We start from the raw sequence: 23,507 nt of genomic DNA, 5'->3' as shown, positions 1-23,507 counted from the left end.
GTACTGCCGCTTGCCAGGGTTGGAAGTTCACGTCTGTTCCAGTTGTCATCCTGTCCCTCCCATTTTGTACGAGCTCTTTGCTGGTCCCTTTTCGGCGATGAGCAGGCCTCTGGTTCAGAGCTGGGGCAGCCAGCATTACCTAGTGGCATTCAATAGCATCGCACCCCATTGCTTTGTGTTCTCAGTCTATTCATCTTTATGCTTAACTTCGACTTATGGCGAGTTTCGTGCATTTATTGTCATGTAAAGTCCTTTTAAATATAAATGCATTTGAGTTCAAAAAAACGACTTAGCCCACGTAAGTAAATAACCATAGGCATGGCAGAGATCAGTGGTGGTGCGTGGACAGGGAACCCTGGTGTAAGCCGTACTCCCTCCCTGCAGCCTGCCAGCACTGTTCTGAACATTTCTGGCAAAGAGCCCTTTGACTGTGAAAAGACGTCATCTGCATCTTTACTCACCCTGCCTCTCAGGGAGTTCTCTTATAGGTCTCTCTGAGTTCCTTCATGCTTCCGTTCAAGATCACCTCCTTTGTATTTCCCGCCAACGAGGAGCATGGGGTCTCAACCTCTGAACTTGACACCTCCCGATTTCCTCTTCCCTTGGCCTTGTGGTGGGCACATGCTGTGTGGTAGCATACAGCTCTGGGTTGGACTTCGGGCCTCCAGTTTGCTAGCTGAGCAACTGTGGGAGGGTCACTTCAGATCTCTCCAAGCCTCAGTTTCTCCGTTTGTAGAAAGTGTTCATTAATAATAATAAGTTCCTCCTTCTGCACTGTTGTGAGCATTGATTGAAATCGTGTGCATGGGGTAGTCTTGGGGATTCAATGGCTCTTCATTTTCTTTCTCCATTTCCCAACTTCCTGACACTCCAGTCATTGTTTTATTTATTTTTTCATTTTGAAATAATTTCAAACTTACAGAAGACCTTAAATAGTACAGAAAACTCCCACATGCCCTCCACTCTTTAGTTATGCTCAGGACCATCTCTGACCATGTTGTCTGATTTTGGTGCACCCGGGTGTGGGGGTTGCTCTCCAGCAAGCCTTACAACCGCTGACTGGGGAGTGAGGACAAGTCTCTGGTTCCTGCATCGATCTTGCAGAAGGACAGAATGTCATTAACGGAACATCATTATGACCCCTAGACAGATAATGGGGTCTGCCTCCATCTCTGTTCTGCCCCCATTCCCCAACATGGCATTGTTATAACTTGTAGAATCCAGTCTGGTCCTTTAAGGAGAGTTTCCTAGCAGGAGAGATGCATGCCAAGAATGGTGTCTGAGATGCTTTTATGTGTACATAGGTATCGCATTAAGAGACCTTAAGCACTGCAAGAGAGTTATTCTGTTTTTGGGGTTCTTTAAATCCCCTGAGTCCATTAAGGAAAAGCTGTCTCTCTGATTGGTGTCTGGAGCTTTAACACTTAACATTGTGAGCTCCGTATCTATGGCAGCAAATGTGTCTGGCTAGAATTTAATAGTGTTTTATTTTTCATATGCTTGATTTTGGTCCTTTTACTTAGCTTAGGTAAGTAATTGTTTTTAATTTTTAATTTTTAAAAATAAATTGATTTTGAATCAGTATTATATATGAGAAGTTTGAAATTTAAAAGGTACAAAAGCAAAGGCAGTAAGAAGTAGATCCCCCGTGCACCCTAGTCCCTGCTTACCTGGTTTACTTCGCCAGAGACAAATGACTGTGATAAGTTTCTTCTAAAAATTCCAAGGACAGTGACTTCAGGCAGATACTTTCTTATGCACAACCTGTAGAAATGGCAGTATACTGGGTACGCCCTGTTGGCAAGACTTCCACTCAGGGAATAGAACTGCTCTGTGCTTTTTTGTAGCTGTGTAATATTCTGTTATGTGGTCATGCCTTAATGTAGGTAACAGCCTCCCTCCTGATGGGCAGCTAGGCTGGCTCCATGTTTGGGCTACTGCAGACAGGTTGCAACAATGGCCTTGACTGTGCCTCATTTGCATGGGGTGTTGTCAGATCACAATACACACTTTCGATGGCTATTGCCAGCATGGCCTCCAAAGAGGTTTTATCAGCACATGTCCCAAATGGACAGAATTGTCTGTCTCTCCACATTCTTAGTGGCAGGGTGTCGTCAGTTTGAAGGGATGACTCCAAACACTGGACTGGGAGAGCTTGACTTTGAATTCTAGCCCTTTCTTCCCAGTCCTGTGACCTAATCTCATCTCTGAATAGGGGTAGTGATGCGAGGTTGTGTGGAGGTTGCTCAGTGTCAGTGTATGTAGTCAGCAGCACCTGGCAGGGCAAGGACTTATTACTCGTCTGGCCCTTTGATTGTGGGATAATTTTGCCAACCCACCAGGTGAAAAAACTAGAGCCTTAGCACCATTTCTGTTTGCATTTTTCTTGTTATTGGTGAGGTAGGGCATCTTATTATATGTCTGAGCTCTGTGTATTTCTTTTCTTTGCCCTTGCTTCTTGTTTGACTTCCCTCCAGCTGACCCAGTCTCCTTGCTGGTGCTTGGACATCCGGACCCCCTGACACCCAATAGGGTCTTTGCATCGCTCCCTCCCCCTGCCTGGAATGTTCTTCCCCTGGTGAACTGCCAGGTCCTCTCCTCCAAGTCCTGGCTCAGATATCTCCTTCTCAGTGAGGCCCATCCTGACAGCCTGAATTAAAATTGTAACTCTCCTGCCTCCTGTGCATTCCTGAGCCATTTTTTTCCTGCTCTCCTTTCCCCCAGGACTCTTAACCATCCTCCCCTCTCCTGTGAGACTCACGTATTACATGTGTTGTTGGCTTTTAGCCCTACTTCACTGGCTGGCGAGTCCCTCTTGTAAGACTGTCCTATGTCCTCATCTCTGGTGTGCCAAGCATCAGTCTATGGCCGGCAAGTAGGAGGTGCTCAGTGAATACCCTTAGTGTGAGCTCTCTGTAGAGATTGCTGCCATTTTGGATTGGGTCATTGCTCTTTTTATTAGCAGTTTGAAGAAGCTTTTTAACTATTAAGGAGACTAGTCCTTTGTGGCTGGTGTGTCCCTAGTCCTGTTGGCCTTTATCATACTTTTGTCCATGCAGAAATGTTTGATTTTTATGTTGTTGAATTTGTCAGTCTTTCATTTTTGTTTTATTTTGTTTTGTTTCTTTTCTATCTTTCTGGGTTTTGTGTCTTTCCTAGGTAGGTTTTGTTTTAATATCATAAAAATTTTTTTCAGGTGTTTTCTTCCAGGACTTTTATGGTTTTATATTTATATTTTTATTTTTTTAAGATTTTATTTATTTATTTGACAGACAGAGATCACAAGTAGGCAGAGAGAGAGAGAGAGAGAGAGGAGGAAGCAGGCTCCCTGCTGAGCAGAGAGCCCGACTCGAGGCTTGATCTCACGACACCAGGACCATGACCCGAGCCGAAGGCAGAGGCTTTAACCCACTGAGCCACCCAGAGGCCCCTATATTTTTATTTTTAAAGCTTTGGTCCTTGGGAATTTATTTTGGTGTGATGTGTGAGGTAGAGCCTCAACTTTAGTTTTATCTAGACGGCTGCCTGCTGTCCCTGTGTCCCAGGTGAGTATTTCTCCCCACCCCCATCCCCTGGTTGACACATGTGGACAGGGAGGCCCAGAGAAGGAAGGCTACTCACCCCGATCTCAGTCTCACAGCCCGTGAGTCTATCCGCACCATTGCCCTCCCTCAGCTCTCTGGGGGTTTTGCCACCAGTCTCCAGCGTTTATTGTTTTTTGGCTTTTCTTCCTTTTGGCGGGGGCCCAGCACCTCTATTTGTCTGGTCTTGTCAGCAGCTGTGTATTTGTTTCCTTGGTCTCTTACACGGGCTCTCTTTGTTGTTTCCCCTGTTCTTCCACTGCTAACATCGCTCCCATTGTTCTCCTCCGGGGTTTCTTTTGGTGCTGATGAATGCCTCCTTTCGCTGCCTCCTGGAGGACCGCGCCTCTGGTTTGGGATGTGTCCTGGAGGATGAGGACACTGGCGGCTTGTCTTTACACCTTTTTAGCTCTCCTTCCTCCTCCCATCCTTAGGGCCTTTCCCGCTTGCTCTTCATGATGCTGGAGAGTTCCCAGGAGATGCGGCAATGGCCAAGAGGCAGCTGGCAGTAGAAAAGGAAGACATTTTTAAGTCAGTCAGCCCTGGGTTCTAGCCCTGCCTCTCCTGTTTACTGTGATGTGATGAGACCTCAGATTTCTCTGTATTAAAATGGGAGAGTCTCCTCTTCATGGGCTTTGGTTAGGGCAGAGCAAACACACATCAAGTGGGGCTTGTGAGCCCGTGTGCCTGTTAGGAGCCGGCAGGTGGCATAAATGCCAGGGTATGAGGCAGTAGGAAGTTTGGGGACAGGCAGGGTTGTTAATGTGCCGTGGGACCTTGATGACTTATTGAAGATGTCCAGTCCTGCCTGCCCAGATTCATCTGCTTGGGTGTCTCCCTGCTGGTCTGGTGGAATTTGGCAAGATGTTTGTGGAGGACCCTAACTTTGCAGGCTGGGTTAGAACAATAAGGACTTCCTGCGCACTGGCGGGCACAGGGCTTGCTGCTATGGCTGGCACTCACCAGTGCCCCGTGTGGCACTATCGTGGATACTGTCACTTTCGCTATATCTGTCACTATCACTATACTATCACGTGGATACTGACACTATTGTGGATATTGCTGGATTGGGGCAGGTATTGGTAGTGTTTGTTCCATGCTGCTGTTAATATTCTCTGTTCTTCTCAGCCTTTAAAGGGCATGGGGCCTTTGCAGGAAGGAGATGGTCCCTTTGGAGCTTTTATGGTGCCGGGAATCATGATACAAGTACTGATAGGATAGCAGCTTGTGTTTACTGAGCACTTAGTATGTGCCACGTGCTTTGCAGGCCCTTGCCTCTTAACATGTTGGTCTCTGGGTTGGCAGGCTACAGGGGAGGAATCCCAGACTCTGAGAGGTCAGGAGGTCTGTCTGCCTGAGGCTACGAATCTGACAGGGGGGAAGGGGTGCCTGCTCTTGGGGACGGGCCACTCGGACTCCCTGCCTCCCTGCCCTGCATCTCTCTGGTGCCTGCCAGGGACTGCAGGTGGGCTTCCAGGCCGCTGCTGCTTTCCTCCCACTAAAGGGCAGCAACTCCCACTAAGGATTATTTTGCTCACGTGTCCCACTTGCAAGTATGCCATCCCTCTGGGCTGCCTCCAACCTCCGTGTCAGATTTTCCACCAGGTCCATAGGAATCAAAATGGAGTTATGGTCCCTGTTTTACAGATGAGGAACTAGAGCTCAGAGAGGATAAATAGTGTTTAAAAACTTCCCTTTGAAGATGTTCATGAAAATGATCATCTGGGAGGAACAAGGGTCACAGGCATTAGAGCCTCCTCCTGTGACTGGGACCTCCTTGGGCTTTGTGATCCCACACAGGAGGGGCTGGGCCTGGCCAGCGCCTCCAGTCTGTTGGACACCCGGCACATCCTACAGTGGGCAGAGTGACCCATGGTAATTGTGTAGTGGCATGGGACATTGCCAATATGTGACTCCAGTGAGGGAAGCAGGTCCTGGAGAGAGGTAGGGAGGGCGAGAAGAGGGGCTGGCAGACAGTGTGTGCAAGTCAGACATGCCGCCTGTGCCCTGGTGGGTGCTAGGCCCATGGAGGCCATGGGGACCCCATACCTGACTGCTTGGCAGGCTCTTCCTTCTCCATAACCCACATTAGTTGGTAACCTCACTCCTTTGTCCACATGTGTTTGCGGGGGAGTGGGGGGCTCCTGGACGGGTGGGAGCAGTGCGACTCTGAATGTGAGGCTGGGCTGAGAGCTTGGCTCAGCATTGACAGCCCTAAATGCAGCTCCGCTTAGTGAGAACTCTGCTGGCCTTATCCCTTTGAGTCCCCTGCCAGCCTCTTGCTGTGGGCATCTTTGTTTAGATTCTGATTTACAGATGAGGAAGCGGAGGCCGCCCAGTGGGGCTGTGGTTTGAATGCCTGGTTGGGTGCCTCCAAGTCCTGCTCTCACCTCTTCCTCCCCCATGTGGCCTTTGGCTCCCCACCTGGACATTGACCTTCTTTGCTAAGCTTCCTCCACTTCCAGACCCTCTGATTCTGTGCTGTGGAGGGCAGGCAGACATCCCCAATATACTGATGTACACTCTGTTGTGCCAGTAGGAATCTGAAAGGGGGAAATCCAGGTCATTGTACTTTGGGGACAGTATGCAAAGGGAGGAAAACTGAGATGCACAAAATGGACACACACCTGAGTGGACTCTCCATAAGGGGGCCAAGTGGCCGCCATGTGATGGAAGTCTTGACCTCTCCTGGCAGAGCCTCAGGGCCAGGGCAGGGGAGCCTATATTGGTGTCAATCCAGTAGTGGGTTTTCATCGTAGCTGGACAGCTTGGGGCAAGTTATTTAACCTGCCTGAGCCTCAGTCTTCTTGCCCATAAAATGGAGAAACAAGCAATATGTTGAATAAATAAATTAAAACAATAGCAATAATGATAGCACCTTTGGATTGTGGAGCTGCAGCTCCTCCTCCTGCCCTGGGCCCCGAGGGGCACTTTGGACCCCTGCTGTGCTGTTCTCCTACACCCACAGGGGCATGCACATGTGTCCCCAACCATGTACAGAGTGAGCTCTTCACTTTGGACACAGGATTGCTCAGGGCCACAGGATGCTCTGGTAGAAAGAAGTCGGTGGGCCCAAGTTCACATTGCTCTGACTGAGTTCTTGCTCCTGACCTTGACTTGGTTACTTCACCTCTCTGGGCCTTTGTTTTCTCATCTGTGATAACCACATGGCAAGGTTGAGGTGCAATGAAGAGAAGCAAATCTGTAGACTACCATGTGCGTGCCACAGTGGAGTTGTAGAAGGAAAAGCAATCAGATCTGTTTACGTTATTGAAGATTTCCTGTGGCCCAGGTGCTGTTCTGAGCCCTCTCCACGTGATGTGTCCTTTAGTCTTCACTGAGGCCCACTGGCTGGGCTCGTTCCCATCCTCACGCTCACGAAGCTCGCGAGGACGCTGAGCCACATGGAGTTCTGATGCATTTGGGTCATAATAATAAGATAGACATGGCCACTCGAGTTGTATATTATTGATGACAATATACTTACATTGTTTATTGAATATTTAGTAAGTCACCAGTTAAAAATACATTTCTCTTCATTTTAGATTTAATATTATTTTCTCCTTTTTTGGGTGTTCATAGCTTTTGATGAAAAAAATCAAATTTTACGGTTAAAGATGTGATTTTGAGCTTGCTAAAATGTTTCAAGTTTTATGTTCTGTTTCTCTAGCCGAAACATTTTTTCTCTGAACACACATTTTTTTTTCTGGAGTCTTAGAAGGAAAATTACATTTCACAGATAACTTACACTTTGTTAAATGCTGACCTTTGTGAGTTTTTCTTTATTTTTTATTTTTGAAATGATTAAGATGTATAATCTACAGAATTGGAAATTATAACTTTTTAAAGTACTGAGAAACTTTAACCCTGTTATAATTATTCTGCAAACCTTTAAAGGGATCTATAGTCAGAACAACTAGATGAAAAGCCCTGATAGTCGGAAAAATATAGAGGGTCATTTGTAAGCTGCAAGTTCCTGACTTGTGTTTCCCGCCCACTCGCTCGCTGTGCCCCTCTCCTCTCAGAATGGTTTCCTACTCCGGGTTCGTGGGAATTGGGAATGACACTGTTTGATTCATTTTGTGGCAATACTGGGGATTTTGAAAAAGACAAGACGGGCCAGTTATGTCACTTCCTGTCGTCTGATCAAAAGTTTGATGAAGAAGCAGGAGTGACTGAGAGCCGCTGCTGGGCAGTGGGCAGAGTTGCCTGCTGCTGACCCCTGGTTCTCAGTGGGACCTGTCAAGTGGCCGTGACCTCTGGTTTCCGTTAGAAGTGCCTGATGTTGGCTATGCTGCGACAGGTCTGCTGAAGAGCCTGGTCTTTTGGAGCAGAGCTGTGTGCCTCTCGCAACAAAGGCGGCTTGTAGATGCTGGAGTAAGGCCACAGAGGAAATCCTGACTAGCCTGAGAGTTTAGGGCCTGGCTGCACTTGTCTTCCTGGGTCTGTCAGGCCAGTTTCATTTCTGTCCCCAGGAGCCCAACAGGCATCATCCGTGAGCTTGGCTAAATGCCTGGAATTCACGAGTCCTTCCCTTTCCAGCTACTGGGCCCAGACAAAGGCATTCCTGGGTAGTGTTATATACCAACAGGGAACTGAATCTCCGAGAAAGAACAGAGTCGGGACATGGGGGGAGCTATCATTTGCTCAGGTCAGCCCAACAAAGATTGCCCAGGCTGTGCCCGAGCTGGGTCTTGTGCTGGGTGCTACAAATCCAGACCGACAGCCCAGGCTGCGGTCTGTAAGCTCTGAGCTTTGGTGTCAGCAGGGAGGAAGGGCCGGGGGCAGGTGAAGTCTGAGTAGGGGAGCAGGAGCAAAAGCAGGGCAGGGAAGGGTGAGAATAATCGTGGGGTGTGACTTGATGCTCAGTATAAAGCAGGGAGTAGGTGAGGACTGTGGGAGAAGAGGCCGGAGAGGGGCTGGGTCCCCATGCAGAAGGACAGGCCATGTGGCACATAGGTGGGAACAGGTGTCAGCATTCAAATTGCTCCTCTAACACCTACTTGCCAAGTGACCAAGTGACCAAACTCCTCATCTATATAGTGGGGTCGGTGATAGTCTGCGTTAGGTAGGGAATGATGTTTAGGTTCTAGAGGGAGACCAGGCAGTTGGAATTACTCCTGAAAAGTCCTTATGTCATCCATGGGATAGAATAGCCTTGCCTTTGTAGGCACTGCTTTGCCCACTAGAGTTGGGGGTCAGCTGGTCGGGCGCTGCGACCGTTTTGTGTGAAGGTGGCTCTCCAGTCTTCCCAGAGAATGGCTCACAGGATGGGAACCCAGGGCTTTCCTTCTCCCACTCACCTGCATGCTTTGTCCCACCCTCCCTCAACACCTGGCCACACATCCTTGTGACTGGTGACAGATTTGCTTGTGGTGGGAGGACGTGAGGAAAGGTCACATCTTCTGGGGTGGGCTAGGCTCAGGCTCACTCGCTCTCTCTCTCTCTCTCTCTCTCTCTCTGTGTGTATTCACAGCTGTATGCATATGCCCCTGGGGCAGGGCAGGGAGCACCCGGAAGGCCTCTGTGAGGTGCACCATGGTGCTCAGTGCAGGGAGAGTGTACCTGGACTACAAGTTAGAAGGGGGGCCCAAAGTCACACCATGCATTCCCTTTCAGTAAGAGGACAGCGAGGGCTCTTAGCAGGGGAAAAACACAGATCAGTGTTTTATTTTTCTTTAGTTGTGTACTTACATAATTTTGTTTATTTCTGAGTGGATTGTACATGCCTCTATTTAAAATTTAAAGGTATATGGGGCTCCTGGGTGGCTTAGTCGGTTGGGTGTCTGCCTTCTACTCAGGTCACAATCTCAGGGTCCTCGGATTGAGGTCCCACATCGGGCTTCCCTGCTCAGTGGGAAGCCTGCTTCTCCCTCTACCCCTTCTCCCTGCTTGTGTTCCCTCTCTTGCTGTGTCTTTCTCTCTCAAAGAAATAATAAACTTAAAAAAAAAATTAAAGGTATGGAAGAGGGCACCTAGGTGGCTCGGTCATTTAAATGTCTGGTTCTGGATATATCAACTCAGGTCATGATCTCAGGGTTGTGAAATCGAATCCTGAGTCAGGCTCCATGCTCTTTGGGGAGTCTGCTTGAGATTCTCTCTCTGTCCTTCTGCCCCTCCCCCCACTCATGTGCATGCACACTCTTGCTCTCAAATAAAAAGATCTTCAAAAAAAGGTGCAGAACAACATGAAAAAGTGCTCCATATCACTCAGCATCAGGGAAGTGCTAATGAAAACCACAATGAGATACCACCTCACACCAGTCAGAATGGCCAAAATTAACAAGTCAGGAAATGACAGATGCTGGCGAGGATGCGGAGGAAGGGGAACCCTCCTACACTGTTGGTGGAAATGCAAGCTGGTGCAGCCACTCTGGAAAACAGCATGGAGGTTCCTCAAAAAGTTGAAAATAGAGCTACCCCATGACCCAGCAATCACACCACTGGGTATTTACCCTAAAGATACAAATGTAGTGACCCGAAGGGGCACATGCACCCCAATGTTTATAGCAGCAATGTCCACAATAGCCAAACTATGGAAGGAACCTAGATGTCCATCAACAGATGAATGGATAAAGAAGATGTGGTGTATATATATATACATACACACACACACAATGAAATACTATGCAGCCTTCAAAAGAAATGAAATCTTAACATTTGCGACGACTGTGGATGGAACTAGAGGGTATTATACTGAGCGAAGTAAGTCAGTCAGAGAAAGATAATTAGCATATGATCTCCCTGATATGAGGAAGTGGAGAGGCAAAGTGGGGGGTTTGGGGTAGGGAAGGAAAAAAATGAAACAAGATGGGATCGGGAGGGAGACAAACCATAAGAGACTCTTAATCTCACAAAACAAACTGAGGGTTGCAGGGGCGGGTAGGGGGGTAGGGAGGGGGTGGTTGGATTATGGACATAGGGGAAGGTATGTGCTATGGTGAGTGCTGTGAAGTGTGTAAATCTGGCGATTCACAGAGCTGTACCCCTGGGGCTAATAATACATTGTATATTGATAAAAAACAGAAAGTTATTAAAAAATAAATGACGAACATGAAAAAAAAAAGGTGCAGAAGAAGATAAAGTCAGGTCTCCTTCTAACTCCATGCCATTTCTTGTCACCTAGCTCTTCTCCCAACAGACTACCAAAAGTTAGTTGTTTCTTTTAGATTCCTTCAGACATGTTTTATGCACATGGAAGCGATCACTCACAGCACATATACACACCTTTCCCCACCTTTTGACACAGATGCCATTGTTCTGCTGTTTGTTTTTGTCACTCACTTCCCCTTTGAGACTGTTCTGTAGTAGTAAATAAAGAGCTTCTCCATTCCTTTTCATGGCTGGATAGTATTCTACTGCATGGAGGTAACAGTATTTTTTTTTTTTTACATGTCCCCTGCTGATGGACATTTGCCTGTTTCCCAGCTGTACCTACAACAAGCACGAACACGTATGTGGTGTTGGCTGGGTCAAAGACCATGTGAATTCTGATAGCTCTTTCCAAATTGACTTTCATAGAGGTGGTACTGATTGAACCTGGCTCAGTGTTATGAATCAGCCATATAGTTGTAGAAAGTTTTTTCTGGGAGGTTGTTTGGATTTCACAGGGACAATTTTTTCCTATTAGGGGGCAGTTGATGCGGGCCTGACGTGTGCATTATGGGGTTTGGGGCCACAATAGAGATGGATCCCAGAGATTTGGTAGATATGAATGGGTGTCTTCATTGTTTTGAAGTGAGGTTTTTAGGCCTCAGTGGTTGAAAAAGTATAGGTAATGGAACCAGTATATCCCCCATCCCCCCTCGTGGCTGTAGCAAGGCTTAGGCTCTACTTCCAGGTAGGATAAGGGAGATGCCAGTGCTGGCTTCTGTGAGCAATGGCCTGCTCTGCCAGGCCCCTTTGATCACAGCTCCGCTCTGTCCCTGGAACAGGGTGAGGTAGAGAAGGGGCTGGGGAGGGCAGAGCAAAGGGGCAGGAAGGATAGCTGGGACACTCTGAGGCCTGCCTAGAGCTGAGACACCTACTCTTTCTCCTGGGGGATGCTGGAGGAATAGTACAGGTCAGAGGTGGCCAGGAAAGAGTGCTTTAGTAGCGGAGCTAGGCTCCCTAGTGTCTGGTGTTCTTTGGTGCCGATTGGTCTAGAGCAAGTCACCCTGAGACTCTGAGTCCCACCTGGTCTGAAACACTGGTTGTGGAGACTAGGTGGTTGACGAGCGCACATGGTAAATGTGCCAACAGGAAAGACTGCCTCTTTTCACCTTCCCTCCTTTCCCAGGGGTGAGCTTGGGTCATTGGTCACCCACAGAGCAGGCTTCCTCGGTATCACCATGATGATAATTGGGTCCTGAAAAATCCCTTCTGGGGCGAAGGGGTAAATTCTGCATATTCCTGTATACCCAAAATAGCACTTTTTTTTTGGTAAAACGACTGCACATCCTATTTAAAAGGACACATCCCATTCATTAGTCTCCCCAGCGTGGGTCAGGGCAGTTTCCCTTCATGGACTCCTCTGAAATTTGTCCCTCTGCTGTTGTTCAGCTCAGGTGTGGCTGTGTATTTAGGGGATGCTCATAACCAGGCATGCATACGTCATATAGAATGCACACACACAACACACACATATATGTACACATGCACGCACACACATATATATAGAAACACACACACACACTCTCACTCACATACTCACATACATGGTATTCACTGTTGAGGTAGCTGAACCTTGACTTGCCCCTACCCTCCCTGAAAGAGCAGGAGCTTCCCACCCAGAACAGAAAGGACAAAAGAAGTGAGTAGCTATAACGGAGCCATGGGTGGGAGGATCACAACTAAACCCAACTCCCGCGTGGGGAAGACCCAGGAGCCACAGAGGAGAGAAACCTCATGCTTCCCTGTGAGTTTTCTGGTCTTTCTGTCTGCTGTCTTGGCAAGGCAGATTTCTAGGCATTTACCAAGTCTACAACTGAGATTTTTTCTGCTTGGACATTTTTTCCTTGGTAGGATGGAATGAAAGTGAGAAGATTGAGGCAGTAAAATGGGTGGGTTTGGTGGTTCCCTAGCCCTGCTGCATGTTGGCTCTGGGGCTCTGGGTGAGCTATCTGTGTCTCATGGACCTCAGTTTCCTCCTCTCCAGATGAGGTGAGACGCCCATCCCTCATGGTGCTTTGTCATGAGGACTCCGTGGAATCAGGTGGTCAGAGTCCCTCCCCTGCAGCCGGGGCTAGGAGCTATGTGGGGGTTGTTCCTTTCCCACCCCACCCACTTTTGTCTTAATACTTTAATTTGGCTGATTTTGCTTAACCTCAAACATCAGGCCACTTTCTGGAGCATCCTCTCCTCCATTTCCCTTTCTAACCTTGTCTTCTCTTTCTCCTTGCAGGGGCCCAGATCATTGATCTGATGATGCTGGTCATCGATGTGACCAAAGGGATGCAGACCCAGTCAGCAGAGTGCCTTGTGATTGGGCAGATTGCCTGCCAGAAGCTGATCGTGGTGCTGAACAAAACAGACCTCTTAGCTGAAGGGAAGAGACAGGCAGCGATTGATAAAATGACCAAGAAAATGCAGAAGACCCTGGAGAACACCAAGTAGGTTTGTTACTGAAGGGAGTGTCTGCTTGTATAAGCTGGCTCTGGGGCACACTTCATGTCATTAACACAGATTGGGCACACAGGTATCAGCTGTGGGTCCTAGTGAGTGGGATCTTGCCTGGCACTTACTCTCATCAAGGGCAAAGGCGAAGATGCTATTGCAAGAGACTGAAAAATACAGAAGCATAAGGAAATTTAGAAGTTGATTTTCTAGGTAATTTCCTAACGTGACCTGTTGGGGGTTCTTCTCTGCACAGCATTCAGAAACCCAGGCTTCTTCCGTCTTGCTGTCTTTCCGCTGTGGGGTGGCATAGCCAGGCTATAGCCAGGCTCAGGCGCTACTGTGTTCACGTTTGCAGGAGGGTCCAGAGTGTCAGGAATTCCCAGACCTAGAAGAGGCACACACCCTTCCCACAGATTCTGTGGGTGAGGGAGGACTCAGTCCTATCTGCTTATGTCACCCATGCCTTGGTGTCAGAGAGGCCAGGAAACGGATCCCCTCACCATCTGCTTAGCTACAGCTGGGTCATCAAAAGGGGGACATTGGTTTTGGTGGACACCTGGATGTTTCTGTCACAGAGACCTGTAAAATTAGATGGATGGATGGATGGGCAGACTTTGCTGTTGGAAGGGAAACTGGGAAAGGCAATCACAAAGGAACTTCATAGTATTTCATGGCAACGGGTTTATGATTTCGTGTTATAGAAGGTAGGGAGTCCTTAAAGAGTTTGTGCAAGGAAGTGGCTGAGAGGTTCTCCCATCCAGAGATGGCTGGCAGCAGGTGGAAGGATGGCTTGGTGACGAGGATCTGGGGGAGTGGAGAACAGACAGGGAGAGGCAGTATGGTGGTGTTCCCAGGGAGAGAAGTGTGGTCTGCGTTCAGGCTGTGGAGGGAGGAGAGGCTGACTGGGGAGACCTTTAACAGGAGAAGCAACAGGACTTGTCGAGTGATTGACTCTGCTATGGTCCATGGGGGTGGCAAGGTAGCAGTGCTGCTGGGCACTGTTGCAGGGCAGTTGGAGGGAGGGGGGACTGTGGGACAGAGAGCCACCGGCTTGTTCAGGCGGCTGCAGGAGTGACTTACTCTGATGTGGTCAAGAAAATGAGAAAACGTCCTTGTTGAGCACAGAGTGTTGGCAAACCTCATTGTTTTATCAATTCCTCTCTTCCTCTGCGGGCCAGCGCCTTTTGATCAATACTAAATAGCGGTCACTGGGAGACAGCGAAGCTTCCTCTTTGCTATGCAGCCCGAGACAATATCCTGCTCCTTCCACCTCTCCTTCTCCTGCCTGTGGAGGGCAAGCAAGTAGAGAGTGTTTTTGTTTCCCCGTCATAAAGATTGATATGCCTTCCCATTTATGATTTTTTTTTTCAGATCTAACACCTGCAGCTCTCCCTCAGAATTCTCAAGTTGGTTAAATTAAAGCTCCAGGCCTGTGAATGGGCCAAATATGTCATAAAAGATTTCCTAGCGCTGCCTTTTGTTAGCAAAATTCATCAATCCGATAAAATCGACACATTTAGATAAGTGTTGCATAAGAATTCAGACTTTGTTATTCCCAACGGAAGTGGATATGAGACTGTAAAAAGGAAGATAAAAAATTATATCTTCTTTTTAGTGAGTTATTTGATCTCCCTGCCGTTTTATTTACTTGTCAGAAAGGGGAGAACAGGTCCTTTGGACTCCTGCATAAAAACCCAATACAATTCTAGTATCATTTGCTGTATAAACGGGACCTTCTGCGAAGGGCTTGGGATACTATTAAGGATGAATTAATATTAACTACTTCGATTGGTTAAATTTAAGACAAATTCTGACTTGCATTTTAAATTACTATTCCTATTTTAATTTATTGCTTAAAGGTCAAATTATGAACTTAGTCACACATCCAGGGCAAATTATCCTCCTGAACCTCTTCTGTCCTCATTCAGTGCCCAGAGGGCAGGGAGAACAACTCCTACTGGAAAGGATTTGCCCCCTGCCAGGTTGTAGTCAGCAGGTTCAGGAGCCTTGGGGCCAGCCGAGTTGTAAGAGAACATTAGCTTTCACCTGTGTGCAGCAGAGAACTTCAGATTATTTTAAATGACATTTCCTTTACTTATGGTCCATTATGAAGTAAATCCTTTGTAAATGCTGCTCCAAAAGCAAAGAAATTTTCTACCTAAAAAAGAAAAAATCTAGACTGATGAATTATGTACATATCAAAACCTGAAAACATGAAGCCTGTTAAAAACGTAATTTTTTTCCCATCCAAAGAGCAATTGAAAGAAAGTTGGAAATTAGAGAAAAATGATTAAAAGAAAGAGGAAGCCACCCAAAGATTTCTTTTCTCGGAATAGCTGCTGACATTTGGGTTTATTTCATTCCTGTCTTTTCACTGTGTATTTATATTGACCCCTCTTTTTTCTCCACATTACGCAGATTATAGTAAAATCTGCATAACATAATATTTATTATTTTACCCATTTGCAAATATACAGATTCACTGGCATTAAATACATTCACAGAGCTGTGTGCCCATCACCACTGTCTATGCCGAAAACTTTTTCAGAATCCCCAGCATAAACTCTGTACCCATTAAATAAGAATTCCTTTCCTCCTACCCCTCCCTGAGCAGCCTTTATTCTGCTTTCTGTTTCTTTGACTTTGCTTATCCTAGGTACCTTACAAAAGTGGAATCCTGTATTTGGCTTTCTGTGTCTGACTTATTTTCCTTAGCGTAATGCTTTCAGGGCCCATCCTTATAGCCAGTGTCAGAATGTCACTCCTTCCTAGTGAATAGTATTCTATAAAGAATACAAATAGTGTTCTACAAACAAAATAAGGTTTGTCCATTTGTCTATGGATAAATGCTTGGCTTGTTTCCTTTTGGTTATTGTGAATAATGCTGTCTGAAATTGGTGTATAAATAGCTATTCAGGTCCCTGCTTTTTCACTTCCTCTGGGTCTATACCTGGGAGCGGAATTGCTGGGTCATGTGGTAGTTCTATGTTTAACTTTTTTGAGGAGCCACCGAACTGTTTTCCACAGTGGCTGCACCATTAAACATACCCACCAGCAGTGCGTGAGGGTTTCCATTTTTCCACATCTTGCCAGCACTCGTCATTCCCCCCTTTTTTTAAATAGTTATCCTACAGGGTATGAGGTGGTATCTCATTTCCCTGACCCCCTTTTTGCTGTGCCCCCCCAGTTTTATTGAGAAATAATTGACATACATGAATATATGTTTAAGCCATGACACCGTGATGGTTTGATTTACATATGTTGTGCAATGATTATCACAGTAGGTTTAGCTAACATCCATCTTCTCATAAAAATACAATAAATAGAAGGGAAAAAAATGTTCCTGTGACAAGAACTCTTAGAACCTCCTCTCTTAGCACATCTCCTGTATATCATGTGGGAATGTTAGCTCTAGTCATCACATTGTACCTGGGACAGGTTTATCTTAAAACTGCAAGTGTGTATCTTTTGACCACCTTTTCTAGTTCCCTCTCCCCCGCCCCCCCACCCTCTGCTTCTGGTGACCACAAATCTGCTCTCTTTCTGGGTTTTGCTTTTTTGTGTTTTTGTTTTTGTGTTTTTAGATTCTTCAGATAAGTTGAAATCACACACTATTTGTCTTTCTCTATCTGACTTATTTCACTTAACATAGTGCCTTTGAGGTTCATCCGTGTTGTAGCAAGTGGTGGGATGTCCTTGTTTTTTTTACGGATGAATGATATTCCATTCTATGTTTACGGATACCACAACTTCTTTATCCATTCATCCGTCGACAGACACTCAGGTTGTTTCTATGTCTTGGCTATTATAAATAATGCTGCAGTGAACATGAACATCTTTCCAAATGGGTGTTTTCATTTCCTTTGAATATATTCCCAGAAGTGGATCATATGGCAGTTCTATTTTTAATTTTTTGATGTTCCTCCATACTATTTTCCATAATGGCTGCCACAATTTACACTCCCATCCGCAGTGCCAATGGGTTCCCCTTTCTCCACATCCACGCCAGCATTCGTTAACCCCTTGTCTTTTTGGCAATGGCCATTCTAACACATGTATGAAGTGATACTTCATTGTGGTTTTAACTTGCATTTTCTTAATGACTAGTGATGTTGAACATCTTTCCATATACCAGTTGGCCTTTCAGATATCTTCTTTGGAGAAATGTCTGTTTAGGTTCTTTGCCCATTTTTTAATCGTGTTTTTGTTGTTGTTGTTGAATTGTAGGGGATCTTTATATATTCTGGATATCAATCCCTTGTCAAATATATAATTTGCAAATGTTTTCTTCTATTCCATAAGTTGACTTTTTACTTTCCTCATAGTGTCTTTGGAGGCACAAAAGTTTTTACCTTTGATAAATCCAATATATTTATTTTTTCTTTTGTTTCCTGTATTTTTGGTGTCCTATCCATGAAGTTGTTGCCAAATCCAATGTCATGAAGATTTTCCCAAGTGTTTTTCCTAAGACTTTTATAGTGTTAGCTCTAAAGTTTAGGTCTTTTATCTATTTCTATATGTGGTAATTTTAATATATGGTATAAGTTTATATGTAATATAAGTTAAGGGCCGAACTTCGTTATTTGCATGTGGCTATCCAGTTTTCCCAGCACCGTTGAAAGGATTGCCCTTTCCCCTTTTACTCTTGTCAAAAATCAATTGATTATACATGTGTGGGTTTATTTCTGGGTTCTCTGTTCTGTGCCATTGGTCTATGTGTCTGTCCTTATGCCAGTACCACACTACTTTGTTTACCTTTGTAGTAAGTTTCAAAGTTAGAACGTTGAGTCCTCCAGCTTTCTGCTTCTTCTCCAATATTATTTTGGCTGTTTGAGGCCCCTTGCAGTTCCTATATGAATTGGAGAATCTGTTTTTCCATTTTCTGCAAAAAATGGTTGTTGGAATTTTCATAGGGATCTCATTGAATCTGTAGATCCCTTTGGGTGGTACAGACATCTAAATAGTGTTAGGTCTTCCAATCCATGAACATGATGATGCCTTTCCATTTGTTTAGATCTTCTTTAATTTTCCTAATCAGTATTTTGTAGTTTTCATTATATAGGTTTTTCACATCCTTGGTTAGGTGTATTCCCAAGTATTTAATTCTTCTAGATGCCATTATAAATGGAGCTGCCTTCTCAGTTTCCTTTTCAGATTGTTTTCAGCTGGAGTTCAGAAATGCAACAGATTTTTGTGTGTTGATCTTGTGCCCTGCGACTTCGCTGAATTCAGTTCTTCCTTTTAAACATGTAGTTGTGGGGCCCCTGGGTGGCTCAGTGGGTTAAAGCCTCTGCCTTCAGCTCAGGTCATGATGCCAGGGTCCTGGGATTGAGCCCCATGTCGGGCTCTCTGCTCCGCGGGGAGCCTGCTTCCCACCCCCCTCTCTCTGCCTGCCTCTCTGCCTACTTGCGATCTCTGTCTGTCAAATAAATAAATAAAATCTTAAAAAAAAAAAAAAACCATGTAGTTTTAATCATGAGCTATTTGCATTTTTGATTTCTGCTTTCATTATTTAACATTTTGTATAGCCCTTCCTCATGTGAGCATCACTCCATTGTAGGCCTTTTAGATTGGTGTAAGTTTTCCTTCTTATAAATAAACAACCCTGGGGTGAACATCTTTGACCATCCTTAAACATTTTCCGTATTTTTGGGTTTTTTCCTTCTGAGACATTGAAGGGCACGAGTCCTTTCAGATCTGTGATTGTGCACTCCCCTCTTCTTTTCCAAAAGGGTTTGCACTGTTTACACAGATGTATTCACAGCTACCTTTGGCTTCTAATTTTAAAATATATTTGAAACTTAGTTGGGTAGAAATGGTATGTTACTCTTGTTTTAATATGTAATTCTGTAATTAGTGGAGACGTTAAACATTTTTCCTTAAGTGTTTTAAATAGTTGTGCTTTTGTGTGTTTGAATTAGACCTATACATTTTGTTTTTTGCTTCTTGTGATTTTAATGCTTTCCTTTTGATTTTTAGGAGTGTTTGAGATTAACAAAGATGTTGTTATTAATTAACCCTTTGCCTGTCATGTTTGCTACAAATGAGTCTTCAGCATTTGTTGTTTGTCTTTCCATTTTAGTTGTTTTTTTTTTTGACACGCAGAAGTTTCTAATTTTTGTGTAGTCAAACTCTTTGATTGTTTTTCTTTGTGATTTCTTTATCTCTGAAAGCATTTAAAATTACTCTTGCATAAGCATTTATCAATGTTAACAGAAATCAAAATAGAAGATAAAAATGTACCCACAATCTCCCCGGTGCATCAAATTAAAGTGTTCTTTCCCTAGGATCCCTGTCAGTCTTTCCCACATGTACATAATTTGAGGTAGTTGTTATCACAACATTGACACTGTTCTGTGTTCTAGGCTTTTCTGTTTATTTTCCCACTAAATGTTATCATCTGACAGCATCCTTGATGCATCTTTCTCCCAGACTCCCTCTGTTTCCTTCTGCTTTTTAAACACTTTCTGTTTCCTTATTTCTGTTTTAGGCAAGGCCATCTGCTGAGAGCCCACCCGGGGCTCCCTTGGCCCTGCCTCCCTCCCTGGAGTTGAGTGGAATGCCAAGTCTCAAGTGATTGGGCGGCTGCCCAGCTGACTTACAAGGTGTGTGTTTCCTACTAGCTCTGTGGCTGACTAGCTGTGTGGTCTTGGGCAACTCTCTTTATCTTTCTGAGTCGGTCTCTCTTCTTTTGAGCTGATTAAGTTTAGCCTCACAGCATACGTTCTGAGGGAGCATTTGATGGCACACAGTAGGTACTCAGCTATAATAGCCATAAGGTGTGGAGCACCTACTGTGTGCTTAGCGCCGTACCAGGGATTTCCCATAGTAACTGGGGGGGGGGGGCGGGGAGGCTCTGTGTCTGGGTTGACAGGTTAGAAAACTAAAGTATTAAATATCAGCCATTTTGAATTTCACTATTCCAAACCAACAACTTACACAAGTGTCCCCTGCTTTTCTTTTCCTTTATTTTTTTTTTTTAAGATTTTATTTATTTGACAGAGATCACAGGTAGGCAGAGAGTCAGGCAGAGAGAGAGAGGGGGAAGCAGGCTCCCCGCTGAGCAGAGAGCCTGATGCGGGGCTCAATCCCAGGACCCTGGGATCATGACCTGAGCCGAAGGCAGCCGCTTAGCCAACTGAGCCACCCATGTGCCCCGTCCCCTGCTTTTCAAAAAGTTTGCATTATACCACTTGGCTTTCATGCAAGACCTACCTTATTAGTATGTGCTTTTGCTAACTGAGGGAAATCTGAAGAAGAGGATTTTTGTTTTTATGAGAAAAGACGAAAAGCAACGATAGTGTACAGCGTCTGCTTCGCAGCTTGTCCTTAGAGTGGTGCTGCCAAGCCCCTTCCCTGAGAACTACACTCAGCATCTCAGCCTCCAGCTGCCATCACTTTGAACTATGTCTCTGAGCATCTGTGCCTTATGTCGATTTATTTTGTACATCTGTAAGTAGATGTGTCCTAACGTATCAGAATAACCTAGGAGAGGTTATGTTTTGGGTCTGGGAACATTCATTTTTCTATATAAACGAATGGTAATTGCTTCTTCACTTTATGCCATTTTGCCTTACAGAAGGTTTCAGAGGAATGGCCTACTTTCAGAGACTGGGGAAACCTGTGCTTTATTTCTTTATGTCTTTTACATGAGTTATACACACATGCATGCGCAAACACATGCACACACACTTTTTTTTTTTAACTTATCTTAGATCGTTTTTCTGTGTTGTCGAAGGTCAGCCTACATGCACAGTCAGCATGTCTGAGCTTGGTTGGAACTGTGATGTCCTACAGCTGTGCGGGGAGTCTGGAGGAGTGGTGGGTGCTGGGAACAGGAGGAGCATTTGAATGTGCTCCAGGTCAGCTCCTGCCTGCACTGCTGAGCTGTGTGGCTAGGCCCAGGGCTCTTCCTGACATCTCTGGTTGGAGCCTCTTGTGCTCCTAGAACACAGATACCAGTCTGGACCTGAAACTCGGGCAAGAGGGGCCTCTTGTCCCCTTAGGGGCTGCTGAACTTTACTTCTGCCTCTAGAAGCCAGGATCTCCAGTGTGTGGCGTATTCAGGAAATCAGCAAGGCCAGCTTCTCTTGAGCCTGGGAAAGGGCCAGCTACTCAGCCCAACACGCCGTTATGTTTTGTTACAATACATTGCCCAAAAGGGTTTGGATAAAAAATAATTGAATTTCCGAAAGCTTTATGGTTAATCGCTGGAATTCTTAGTGCACGCTTTTAGCCTTCTCTGTCCGTCTGGGCCTCAGGCTCATGGAGTGTAAGCAGAGATGATGCACATGTACTGGGCCCTGGCTTGTGGTTGGGTCCTGGTTCACTGACTGCCGTGGCTGAAGTCCTCCCTTTGGACTGAGAATGGACTCTTCCTCTCCTCCGTCATGGGAGAGGCCTGGACTCTGGACTCCTACAGACCAGCCACTTACTCCCTGGGACCCCTGGAAGCCCCCAGCAAGTCCCTTGGCTTCTCTGAAAATAGGGGTCAGAGCCCCTGTTCATGGGGTGCTGAGATCACACGAGAGCACGTAGCATGGAGCTAGCACAGAGCAGGCTGTCCACTCCTTTCCTCTCCTTTTCTTTCTTTTTCTCTTGTGTTTCTTGCCTTCTTTGTCTCTCTTCCTTGGTGTTTTTATTTCTTCCCTCACTATTTCTTTCTTTATCATTCTTTTTCCTCCTTCCTTCCCTCTCCAAAGTGTCTCCTTTCTGGGCAAATATCTCAGTTCTGCCACTTCTGTGAGGGCAGCATTCTCTGTCTGGGCTGCTCTGGAGTTGAGTGGTGAGTGGGTCACAGGTCCTGTTTGGAATCTCTCCTCTGAACTTGCCTCATTTTGTCACACTGACCTTTGGACAGCCAGTGGCCCGGAGAACTTGCTCTTTAGGGAGCTCCAGCGTGTCACAGTTACTTCCTTTCTTCTTTTAAAAAAAAGCCTGATTTTTTTTAAAGGACATGGAGCCAAAGACCAACTGAACCAAGCCCCCCCATGTTCTAAAGAGTGTACTTCCCATGCACTCGGGCAGGAAAGACCAAGGGGTGGAGGAGGTAAAAGGGGGAGATTTGCTGAGCAGTTCAAGAGGAGAGCTGAGTTAGCTTCCTCTGAGTAGCATGGGGGCTTCTGAGAAGGTGAATTGCCTTCTGATCTGGGAGTCAGGAATTCGAATTGGTGTTACATTACGTTATGTTACGTTATGTTATGTTACGTTACTTACTACTTATGTTATATTATGTTATGTTATTTACTTATTTAGAGAGCGAGGAAAGTGCGTGTGCATGCACAAGTGGCAAGGAACTGAGGAAGAGGGAGAGACAGAATTTTAAGCTGGCCCTGTACCCAGTGGGGAGCCTGACCCTGAGAGTATGATCTGAGCTGAAATCAAGAGTTGGGTGCTTAACTGACTGAGCCACCCAGGTGCCGCTTTTATTGGTTTCCAAAAGTCAAGTGATAACCAAGCAGGGGCAAGTTCAGAATATATGATGCAGATCAGGGCACAGACCACTCAGGAGGGATGCAGGCAACTAGTGGCTGCCCTGGTTCTAAGGACTGTTACCAGATTCCCTACTGTGCTTTCCACACTTTAGCTTATTTGGGGTGGGAGATAGCCCTGCAGTGTAGGTCATGCTGTTTTCTGTAGGACAGGGAAGTGGAGGCTGAGTGAGGTGGAGTGACAACTCAGCTGTGCATTGGAAATTAGTTCTACGGGCCTAGGCTTTTTGCTTACAATCCCATTCTCTCTGCCTTGCCTCAAGTCGCCTGTCACCAGGGTTAGCTTTGGATAGGCAGAGGAAGGAAGGGGAGTGGGGGCAGCAGTAGAATAGAGTTTGGCACTAGGCAAAGACTTGGGTTTTATCCATGTTCCCAGGGGGTTTGGTGAGTTGAGTCAGTGTGAGGAGGCTGGGGCAGACCATAGAGGGCCTTGTGGACCAGCCTGGATGCTGGGTTTCATCTGGGACAGTCATGGAGTCCCTGAAAGTGTGTAGAGGAAAAGGCTGATACCTCAGAGGTCATCACAGGTCATGACAGGAAGGTCATTACAGCCATGGTCAATGCCTGGTATAGGGCCATACACTGACTTTGGAGAGTAGTTGGCCTGGGATGGTAAGGGCCTGACCCAGGGTGGAATTTGTTGAGAATGAAAATCAGTGGATGGATTGGACCCAGATCCCAAGAGAAGAACTGACCAAATGCAGTGACTGAGGAAGACAGTGATGACCATGTAACTGGTGATGGCTTTAAAGACCAGAGAAAGGTTGTTCCTTGATCAGAAACCAATGAGGTAGGGATGGGAAGTGCTTGCTGGCAGAGAATGGGATATGACTACAGT

The 23,507-nt window shown here is 45.9% G+C and overlaps 1 protein-coding gene across 5 annotated transcripts in view; it reads left to right on the top strand.

Moving 5' to 3' along the window:
• Window positions 1-23,507, top strand: part of EEFSEC (eukaryotic elongation factor, selenocysteine-tRNA specific) — a 249,570-nt gene that overhangs the window by 75,151 nt on the left and 150,912 nt on the right. For all 5 annotated transcript variants that reach the window (XM_032336962.1, XM_032336797.1, XM_032337040.1 and 2 more), the window contains exon 2: window positions 12,964-13,171. In XM_032336962.1, the coding sequence (XP_032192853.1) occupies window positions 12,964-13,171 (208 nt within the window). The remainder of the gene's footprint in view (window positions 1-12,963; window positions 13,172-23,507) is intronic.

The sequence above is a fragment of the Mustela erminea genome, chromosome 1, assembly GCF_009829155.1.
Source record: "Mustela erminea isolate mMusErm1 chromosome 1, mMusErm1.Pri, whole genome shotgun sequence".
Classification (NCBI taxonomy): Eukaryota; Metazoa; Chordata; class Mammalia; order Carnivora; family Mustelidae; genus Mustela; species Mustela erminea.
The sequence above is the reverse complement of the archived record's forward strand: the minus strand, read 5'-3'. Positions and strand labels throughout refer to the sequence as shown.